Raw genomic sequence first — 11,171 nt, forward strand, 5'->3', positions numbered from 1 at the left:
CATGTACAACGCAGAGCAGCTCAAACTGTCCTGCCTTCAGTTCATCTCTCTCAACATGGCTGCTTTACTGGAGTCAAAGTGAGAACTAGACTTTTGTTCTGTTAATATTTCATTGACAGGAAGGACCGTCTGATGGGGGATGTCTCTGCAGAGTCCAGTTCAGGAAGTGGAAACAGATCCAGATTTTACAGAAAAGTTTTACTTTTTCTCACTTTAGCTGCTTCCCCCTTTGAACCATTTCTATTTTGATTAATAAACAAAGCAGCAACAGACTAAAAAGTAGCTTTGGGCTTAGTGAAAGTGAGCACGTTTGGAAGCAGGAGAAGTCTGCTGTGAGATGCAGAGCTGCAGAAAACAGAGTTTTTGTGTATTCAACTCACAGGACATCTATGCAGCTCCTGAAAATGTACTTTTTCTTTCTTTTTTACAGCAGTTCTTTAGTTTTCGACTCTTAAGCAAAACTACTTGAAATGTAATTTAGTATTAATGAAAAAAAATTAAATGATATCACCTTGGGGTGTAACGGATCACAAGCCACGGTTCGGCACATGCGTGTACCGCAGACCACCTCAATCCCCACCCCCACGCATGTGCACACCTCACGTTCGAATATGTCATAATCTGAACTGGTCTTTTTGTTGTGTTTTTGTCATTTAGAGCTCTGGATGTTCTCAGTGATGAGGTGCTAGTGGAGCTTTCTGCAGCTTACAGGAGACTGGTGAGTCATTTCTGACTAATAAAGATTCTGTAAAAGTTTTTAACTTGTATGAACTTGATCAAATAGGTTACATATTGAAAAGTTTAAGTTAAAATGAGAATTTTGTGAGTTTTTGTTGGATTTGTACTTTTGCGTAGTGGATCAAACTCCTGCCCAGATACTTTCTGCTGCAGAATAAACGCTAAAGTGTTATGAATTCAGTTTTCCAGAGTTCTGGTTCTGGTTTCAGATCCCAGCGATGCAGAAGCGAATCATCACTCCTTATCCCGATGCTCCAGACCTCAGTCTATATGAGGAGGAGGATTTGGACTCGGCATTCGGTACCAAGCCAGAGACAGAATTGGATCAGTCATGCAGGTATGACCGATTTCTACAAATATGAAAAGGTCTTTATTGATGTGGAAGATTCTCCACTAAAACAAGAGACTTTGAGACTTTGTAGCTTACAACCTGGGAAGTACCAAGTACCAACAAATGACCAGCAGAGGAGGATGGTGTTTCTGTGGCTGGTTTAGTTATTTCCGGAAACAAAGCAGATGCCTCAGACTGTTGATAGATCAGCCGGGATAAAACCAGCAAAGAGAAATCAGTACAAATGTATGTTTTGTCTCATCTTTCTCAGGGAGATCTTGTTGAAAAAAGCCAAAATAAAAGCCAAAAAGAAACCAAGGCGACGCTCTGACAGCTCAGGAGGTTACACCCTCTCTGACATCATCCAGAGCCCTCCTCCTGCAGGTAAACTCTCACAAAGAGAAGTTTGTTGGTAAATAAAATATCTTGGCTTGACTGTCGTGCTGTTCCTTTGAAACAGTTGTGTCTCCATTCTTGGGGAAGTCGGCCAAGGCCAACTCGACCGAGTCCCTTCAGGAGCTCCTGACGTCAGACTCGGAGGGCAGCTGCATGGGAGCCGGCAGTCCCAGAGACATGCAGTCACCTGTCTTTGATACCAGGACGGAGGTCAATTTTAACTCACCTGTATTTTATCTGCTCCCATTTAGAACATTTTAAGGAGAGTTCTTCAACATTTGTAGTAAACATTTAACTCATTGCATTGTTAGATGTGACTTTAAACTATAACTTAGTGCTACTTCATGTCACAACAAAGACTTTCAAAACTGTATCTTGCAGGAGGAGAGGGCTCTCTCTCAGAGGCTAAAGACTCCCCCCAGAACACCAACTTCCACCAACAGTTTTCAGACCCCCCCTAACTCCTCTCAACAAATCAGCATCAAGAGTTTTTCCAGGTAAAAACTTAAACACACCTTGACACCATCTCGGGTAACTTTTGTCTAACTTGAATGTTAAAATGCATTTAAGACTCTTGTGTTGGTGTTTTAAACATGTTCTTATAGTGTGTTTTGCTGATGGAAGACAAGATAGTTTTTCCTTATTAAATAGTTGTGAATCTGGAGCAGATAAAAAAAATGCTGTTTGAAAAGGAGCATATTTGGGATGTCTAAAAAGCACTGGGCGGGTCACCGCTTCATTCTGATGCATCCACTTACAGACAAATAGATCCATGTACGTCTTTGTTTTCCTCGTCTGAGCTGGTATCTGGATCAAAACTGTACGTTGGGAAACCTTTAATAATAGGTCTAAGATCAGAGTGAATCTTCAGTGTGGCTCAGCGCTACCTTCACCTCTTACTTTTACACTTTTATTCTGAGACGGTGGAGAATTAGAGCTTAGAGCAGATGTTTTTCTGCTCCACAGTTCTGCAAACGCTCCTCCAGTCCTGGACCTGAGGACCATAATGCACATGGAGGCCAACTCCCAACCGGCTCGTTGTGCGACTCCTAAAAGCTCTGGAAGGTGAGAAAAAGAGGAAACTCCAGACGTGCTGAATGTTTCTCTGGGTTTGGTCAGAAGGTGGCGTTTCCTGTTCATTTAAAAAGCTTTGTAGTTTGTCCATCTCAATTCATTTTGAATATGTTGTAAAAAATGTGTCACAAAGTGAATTTGTGATGGAAATGATGCAGACTAACCTGTTTTTCTGCATGTGCTTACAGCAGCAAGCCCTCTCCAGTTTCCTCTAAGCTGTCTCAGAAGCAGAGGAAGATGCTCGCCATGGTCAGCAAGGAGCCTGGTGGGGAGTCTCCTGGACCCAGGACCGCCCCCACACCCGCTCCACCCAAAAGCAGTGGCAAGGCCTGGTGAGTGGATAACAGAATCCTACATCTCTCTCTGAACCTGTTCTTTATAAAGCAGGGGTGTCAAACTTAATCGCACAAGGGGCCAAAATCTAAAACACACCTGAGGTTGTGGGCCGAACAGGATAAACATTTATTGAACAATGGATTTGAAATCTATTTTTTTTTTCATTTTAAAACTTTATAAACTTAACTTTTTAACATAATTATGAACTAGATATATAGCTTTACCTGTGATAATACCAGTGTGAATGCTGTAAGCTGAATTTGGCCACTGAAAATGCTAGTGCTGATAGATGAAGATGCTGAAATTGGTAGCTAAAAAACTGAAGCTGATGGTTGAAAACGCTGAAGTTAATAGCTAAAATCACTGAAGCTAACAGCTGAAGACGCTGAAGCTGATAGCCAGCTAAAATATTAGCTAAATGCCAGATTAGCCTAAAAAAACTAGGTTAGCCAAAACAGCTAGCATGTAGCTGAAAAAATAGCTAAACTTCAAAATATCTTAAAAAACAGAAAAAAATTAGTCAAAACAGCTAGCGTGTATATATTAGCCTAACTCCAAAACAGCCCCAAAAAACAAAAAAAAAGCCTAACTTAGCCAAAACAGCTAGCATGTAGCTGAAATATTAGCTAAGCTCCATAATAGCCTAAATAATCTTAGTAAATGCCAAAATAGTCCAAAAAGCTAGAAGAATGCCAATTTTTAAAGCTGTAAAAACATAACTTTTTAACATAATTATGAATAAAAACAGGCAGGAATATTGTTTCAGAATAAATCAACTTAAACCTTAAATAATTTAAATATTTTACTTTCTATAAAAATATATTTTGTCAAAATTATACAAGTGATAAATAGGCACAAGATAACATCGGGTCATTAATAACAATAAAATTACAATAAATTAGGCCCGGGGGCCGGATCCGGGCCCCAGGCCTTGACTTTGACACGTTATAAAGGGTTCATGTCTTAAGCATCACTGTGCATCTGAGCAGCACAAACACTCGTCTTTTATTGCTCACAGGGCCACAGCCATCCAGTCCCCGCCCTCCTCTTGCTCATTTCGAGCTCTGCTGGAGGAGGAAGAGAGCAATTCCGTCAGAGCTGAAGAACCCAGGTCACAGAGGGCCCAAACCGCCTTGGGATCTCCCGTCAGTGCCACCCCAGCCATCAAGAGAGTCACGTTCAAATGTGCTGAAAACGGCGAGCCAGAGAGACCCACGGGGTGAGGAACCCTCCATAACTGAATAGGACTGTTTAATTACTCCCCCAAAAAAAACAGAATTATACCAGCTCACACATTTATTTATTTCAGTTTCAAATTAAAAACTTATGAGTTCATATAAAGCTGTTTTTTTAGCTGCTGATTAGACCTTAAGCAGGAATGAGACTTCTTCGTTTAGTTCCTCTGAAATCCACTTGGAGGCGCTGTTGAGTCATCAAGCAGAAATGTCTAGCTGTGACAGTCCCTCAAGCCCCTTTGTATTCTCCATTGTCTCTTTTTTCTGGAGAATTCTAACATAAACCTCCATTTGGTGCAGTACAGATGTTCAAACACTGCATACTTGTGTCTGTTTTTACATGAAGTCTAATTCTAATGTGGAGGAAATGCAAACTCATTCAGATATGAAGGATATCTGATCATTTTTGTATCTTTTTCTATAAAAGGCAACAAAAATGTCAGCACTGTTATTGTGTGTGCTGTGGTGACTCACTGACTGGAAATACGGGGAGGTCCATGTTACTCCGAGCTGCTCTGAAAGACCCAGCTGGGTTGACCTGAGCGCAGAGACCGGGGCAGCCTGACCTTCACAGCATCCTCTGACAGCTGGACAAACACGGCGCACACCACACCGCCGGCCGCAGTAACGCCGGGCTTCGCTGTTTTTATGCAGTCCATTGTAGTAGCGTGGCGACGCTCCACATCTTTGGGGAACGCATCTCTTTTATCCAGTGTCTTGAGTGCGTCCACGCTTCATGCTGTAACCTCAGTAAACAGCTGGTCCCTGGAGTGAAGCCAGTGATGTTAACCAGAATTGATAAGGGCAGTCCTCTGTCACAACAGATCAGAGCACAGAGCAGGTCCGGGCTTTTCTTGGTGTTTGGGTGAAGCAGACCGGAACATTCCCATACAAGTCTCTCCTGATCCCAGGTCTGCTTCACTCCACAATCTTTGATTTGGCTGAATGTCAGGCGTCCACACGCTCAACTCTGGGGCTTTCCGTTCAAACAAATCCGATTATTCTACAAGCTTTCTACAAGATTCCAGTTTCTTCTCCTTACCAAACATTAAGGGAAGCTGTGTGCTGCATGTGCTGCAGGTCTCGTTTGCTATCTGCCACATGTGCAAATGTTCCTGCTTGACCACGAACTTGACCATGTCAGTCCGTGTCTCTGTAACCTCTGCAGGTTTGTTGGTCAGTGATGTTGGCAAAGTCAGGGTCATTTTTGAAAGCTGACTTCATGAAAACAGCTCTGTCTAATCGCTGGACTTTGTGTCTAGTTCAGGTTCTGGAGAAGAGAAGATGGTATCTTCACATTGACTGCAGTCAAATGAGCCGCCGTTCACATTTCTGTGGTCAAATCAGCATCACTGGATTTTTGGTGTGAGTTTCATCCAATACTTACGGTAGCAGGACTGAGAACGCTGGAAAATCTCCACCAGACTCCACGGAGCTTCTTGATGTGACCACGGAAATGTGAACGGCGGCTCATTTGACCGCAGTTGGAAAGGATTGTAAATCAATGAAAGAGCATTTTGATGTTAGCTTTGATTATTTTATCAAGAACTCTGAGAAACCAATGATTGAATGTATTGATCACAGTCAATAAACATTGGAGAATTAGCTAAAAGAGTCTTTGGTGAACTGGAAGGAGAAAGAATCAGGATTTTGGAGGAAGTTCTGTCCATGAAGATCTTCACTTCCTCGTCCAGCTGACATCCGGATCAGAACCATACGGCTGGACATTACCCAGATTGATGGACATTTTTATGTGACGATTTACGCTAGCAAGACACAGAGCTATTATAATCAGACAAGGAGGATCAGGGGCGGGGCTACTCAGCTTAGCTCAAAAAGCGTGATTTTGGAAACGCAGGCTTCAAATCAACATGAAAAATGGCTTTTTAAGACATCATAACTAAAACACTACTGAGAACATTTCTTTAAATTAAAAAAATTGTCGTAGGGGACTTTAAAGCAAATTCACTGAACAGAATTCTTTTTCTCTGGTAGTCCTGAGGAATGGATGAATTTGTGTGGTTTTGATTCATATCTTTTTAGTCCGGTTAAAGCAACATTACAGCTTCAGTTGCGAAATCCCCACGTGCACGTGCTCCTCAGTGTTTGTCGATCTGTCGTTGACCTTTGGCGCTCCCTGCTTTGCCACGGCGCAGTCACCGTCACCCGTCGTGTGTGTTTCACTTCCTTCAGGCCGTGGGTGCTGGGGGCCGCCAGCAGCCCCCCCCTCTCCTCCCTGGTGACCTTTGCTTCCATCGTGGAGGAGGAGAAGCAGCAGGAAGCGGCGCTGATCCGCAGCCGAGAGAAGCCACTGGCGCTCATCCAGGTAACGCGTGCCGGTGCACTAATGCGCACACACAGCTTCCCTACCCAACATTCAGTTGGGGAAAACGCTGCCTTCCATCTCAGCCCTTCTGTGTAATAAGCATCACATTTTGGTTGGAAGTTTCCAGACGTCTGGCATGCCTTCACAAACACCTTTCCCTCGTGGCGGTCTGGTTGCCATTATGTTAAACGGGGTTTGACCACAGAGCTGTCAGTGTCTCTCTACGTCTTTCACACCCAAATAAAACACCGCTTTTTTATTTATTTTTTTCCCTCAATTTGCAGATCGAAGAGAGAGCCATCCAGGACCTCCTGCTTCACTATTGGGCACGGGACAACCCAGACGAGCTGATCGTGGTGGAGCGGTCCTCCACGGGGCCCATGGCGGCCCCCACCTGGCACAAGCACTGAAGACGACCGATGTGACGACAGTGCATACCATCAGAGTGAGAGCAGCTCCTCCAGCTGTCACTCTGACCTGTTTACTGAGAGCTTCATCGTCCCGAGTGAAAACGGAGCTTCTCTCCTCTGCAGTGTTGATTTCATTTCTTTGGTTGCTGCTTCGTGTTTTATTCAAGAGAGACGAAGTGCTTCAGTCTCAGAAAGAGAAGTTTAGAGCATGTCTTGAATTAGTTCCATCCTTTTTTGTTTTTTTTTTTCTTTAAAAGTGCAACAAATGTTACTAAAAAAGAGATTGATGTTCAGATACCAAAGAACTGAAAAGTCAAATCTAGTTCTAAACTAAATCCTAAGGACTGTTTGTGTGTGGATACTGTCTGTAATGAAAAAAGTGCCAAACATTCACTGTGGCAGAACGTCAGCGCTTTACAAGTGAAGTGAGATTTTGATCTCGCTCATAAACCTCAAACGAGTTGCAGATTCCTGATTAGAGGGTTAAATGTATTAAAGTTACAGTTACAGTGAAGTTCTGTAAAGCTGTGAAGAATTCTATGAAGTTCAGGGTTGATGAGGTTGTCTTTAGCTTTTTCTCCTTTTGTGTTCAGGCTTCCAGGTGTGAAGAGAAAATGGCACAACACAATAAAATATCTCACGTCTCGCATCATCTTTATTTAAAGCGAAAGTTCATTCTCGCCAACTATTGAATGTTTCGGTTCCCCTCTTATTGCACCAGAACGTTTACTCATCTTTGTGCTCGTCCTCTCTCACGATCTGATTAAACCCAAATCAAATTTCCCCGTCACCTCACGGATCCTCTTCCCTGCATGGACCAAGAACATTATGAAGTCTCCAGAGCGATTAGCCGTGATGACCCTGATCTGAACAGAGAGTGAGGTGATTAAGGGATTTTATTGGCTGTAATTACGTGTAGAGCATCACATCGGAAGTCTTGGATAGACCGCTCATGTGGAAAATGTTAATGACCGATTAGGGTCTATTACTGAGTGCAGAGACGACACATTCATCTGAAAAAAGTCATCGTTTTGACATCACATCAATGTGACCTAGTGGCCGCTGTCGGATTCATGAAAAGGACTGCTCATCTTGTTTGTTCCCGGAATTAAAGTGTACTCTGGCAAGTGGCTCAGCGCCACATGAAAAGATTTGAAATGAGACAATCATGAAGGAGCAGCTCCACCGTGGAAGATAATCCTGAACAACCTCTGAAATTAACCAGAAAGGAGTCCATTTTTTTATTAATATAATTTTAAAACTGTAAAAGTTTACATTTTCAATATAGTTTCTGTTCAGAAGTTTTAAGGCAAATTCCTGTACTTCTAGCTCTGAAACTGTCATGTATCTCTGCTAGCTCTTCATTCTATCAAGTCATTTTATTTGTTTGAAACTTTACATATTAATACTATCCAAAACCTTTCCTATAATGAAAGACTTTATACAAAAAAAAGTGCTGAGGCTCTCCTCATCCTTTGCTCCTCTGACGGTCTGTCAGATCAAGTTCTCGGTGGGATGGTGATGCATCACCCAGGATTTTAGTTCTTCTGGGATCAGTTACCAAAGCAGCACCTACATAAGGATCAGAGTGTTCCGGGAGGTTCCTTTAATGAAATCAAGTCTGTCAAATAAACAGACCATTAAGAGCTTAATAAAACAATGAAATGACTTTAAGGTTAATCCTGAAATGGACTGGAAGCCAAAGCAGATCCTCAGGAATTGGTGTAATGTTTGCACAAGTGGAAGTGTGTGCAAACTGTTTCTGGGAAGTCCAGACATGAGAGCATTGCAATGTTCGCTTCTGCAAGAGATGAATGCTTGGATTAAAATCTGCTCTTGCTATAGTGAGAAATATGGTGGAACGCACAGATAGAAATGTTTCTTTTGAAATTTGAATTATTCTGTTTTTCAACCTTGATAAGTGACAATTCTGTGTTGGGATTAAGAACTAGACAGAATGATCTCAAACTGTCTTTAATATCAAAGAAGCAGTTAAAAAAAGAAACATTTTACTGAAAAAGACAAGTTGAACCCTGGCGAGCTAACATCAAAAAGTGACGCGGAGGGGCCCTAATCATAGGTATATGAATGTGTAGTAATGTTTTTTTTGTTTACTTAGTCTGAATTATTCCAGGAATCTAATCACAAAATGGGATTTTTTGCTCTAGAATTTACAAAATATCTGAGGAAAGAGCATTATTTTCTTTTAAACGGTGAAGGAGGAAAATTCCTGACCAACCAGACCTCCTGCCAAGCATATGGGGAAGCCACAGGGCTGTCCTCCAGATAAGGATAACATGGGAATTTATTGGAAAAAAAGGGACATTCCACGAGCTTTTAAAACTGGACTTCATTGCCAACCTGCACTGACAGGAAGAGAAGGAATCCAAAATGAAAGGTGTCTTTTATTCAGTTGTTCCTCATCCCAACGCCTGTCAGTAACAGCTGTCAGACTCACTGAAGTGTTGGTGACTCCTTATTTTGATCCAAATGTTCTCCCGTTTTCCTATGAAGCCGTACACTGCAAGCAGCTTTGAAAAGGTTAGTAGGCGCTTTTGCCTTGAGTCTGGCTAGGACATGTCCCTGCTGTTCTGGCTTCAGATCAGTTGATGCTCCCCTGGCTTCTATATTGCTATCACTCTGACAGCTTCAGATCCCAACAAGCTTCTACTGGAGCTCCTTGACTCTCCTCGGAAGTTCCACAAAGTGGGTTTGATGCCGGTTATGGTAATTATAAAAAGAAAAGCAGATGTTTTGACAATGCAACAACTATATTTGCCTGAGCATGTTTTATTCACATTTATAAAACAGAGGTCATTCTGAGAAACTCAGCAAATTAGGATCTGTTTCATGACGCTATCACTCAATCAAGTAGTTTGGGTGGAAAGTAAAGTCATTCAGTTCACCCACCTGCCTGTCAAAACCCCTCATAGCGCATCATTTTGAGCTCTAACACTCTCACAGTTGTCAAGTACAACCTATTGAAAATTTATCTAAAACCATGTAGTAAATACACTCATTTTGAGGGTAATATTTGATTTTATAAACTTGGGAGTCAGTGAGAATCTGCTCCCTTCTGTCACGCATTTAGTTCTAAAAAGCATCAAATTTGAGAGTGGACGGTGGCGCTGATTAAAACCAAGTCAACGCAATGTTAAAAACTATTTTATGGGACAGAATGTCATGTCTTTGCACATTTGACGATTTCATTTTATTTAGGGCATTTTTTGTTTTTACTTCAAGTGGAAATTCAGTAAATGTAGAATGTTTTATAAAAACAAGATCAGCTTGTAACTGCTGTTAGTTCAAGCCTATTTGTTTTGTTTTCTGACCAATTAATACAAATCAAGCATAAAGTTTCCAAAAAATAAAGAATTAAGAAACAGTTTTCACTCCAAATGACACTGAATTAATCTTGATGTCACACAGATGTCTGGTCAAATAGTGCTTCTCATCGTATTAAAGTTTGCTGCTCTCCAAGCCTTTTGCAAACTGAACTTCAGTGAACTTATGGATGAAAAAGCATTTTAATTTCAAAATGTCGTCACTCCAAATAATGTATGGTTAAAACATGGGGTTGCAAAGAAAGGTGGAGGAAAAAATGTCTTAGTTTTGGTAAAGAACTTACTTTAAATTTTCTTTTCAATTTCTTGCTAACAGTCATACAATTATGAGGAAAAAGTCCACACTTCCAAGAAACGACAGACTTGTTAAAGCAAATCAAGAAACTTTAGAGAATCGTACTTTGTGGAAACAGCTTTTCTCTTCCAGCATGACTGCCTGGATATTTAAAATGAGGTTCATGGAAACGTACGGGAATGAGTTTGGTATGGAGGAGCCCTGCACAAAGTCTGACCCTGACCTGAAGAACTATCTTTGGTGTGATGGAGGTTATGTATCAGAAAAAATGCTGATCTTCTGATGTGTTTCACGGATTCTGAAGACTAAAAGGTGATTTTACTGATTTTAGTGTTGGGGAAAAGCACATTTATGTGAAATATCTGACAGCAAAATCATGTATTTGGAATTTAAGCTATTTAAGAGCTTTTTAATTTAAATCAAGGGGCAATGCACAAAAAACATCGATCTCAAGAAATGTGAAAAGATGTGCCAGCAGGTCATTACAAATCTTTACTCATTCCTGATTTTAGTCAATATAAAAGTAAGATAAGGTAAGAGAAAAATAATTACAATTGTTGAAATGATGGGATGATGTGTTTATGTTTTTTTAAGTCAAACAGAGCCGATTTACAGAAGCAGAGGAAAGTACCAAATCAAGAAAATCCATGACTAAGCTGAGCATAAAAGCACATTTGCTTATTTTC

General features: G+C 41.2%; 1 protein-coding gene across 2 annotated transcripts in view; it reads left to right on the forward strand.

Annotated features, from left to right (window-relative positions):
• ibtk (inhibitor of Bruton agammaglobulinemia tyrosine kinase) overlaps nucleotides 1-7,504 on the forward strand; it is a gene marked incomplete in the record, with an annotated part of 21,418 nt that extends 13,914 nt beyond the window's left edge. Inside the window, 11 exon segments of one of the 2 annotated variants that reach the window (XM_024267395.2) lie at nucleotides 1-78; nucleotides 658-718; nucleotides 948-1,075; nucleotides 1,341-1,453; nucleotides 1,530-1,675; nucleotides 1,847-1,962; nucleotides 2,432-2,530; nucleotides 2,731-2,871; nucleotides 3,894-4,094; nucleotides 6,304-6,436; nucleotides 6,721-7,504. In XM_024267395.2, the coding sequence (XP_024123163.1) occupies nucleotides 1-78; nucleotides 658-718; nucleotides 948-1,075; nucleotides 1,341-1,453; nucleotides 1,530-1,675; nucleotides 1,847-1,962; nucleotides 2,432-2,530; nucleotides 2,731-2,871; nucleotides 3,894-4,094; nucleotides 6,304-6,436; nucleotides 6,721-6,846 (1,342 nt within the window). 2 annotated transcript variants of the gene reach the window in all.
• Between the last annotated feature and the right edge of the window lie 3,667 nt (nucleotides 7,505-11,171).

This window comes from Oryzias melastigma, linkage group LG16 (genome assembly GCF_002922805.2).
Source record: "Oryzias melastigma strain HK-1 linkage group LG16, ASM292280v2, whole genome shotgun sequence".
Taxonomy (NCBI): domain Eukaryota; kingdom Metazoa; phylum Chordata; class Actinopteri; order Beloniformes; family Adrianichthyidae; genus Oryzias; species Oryzias melastigma.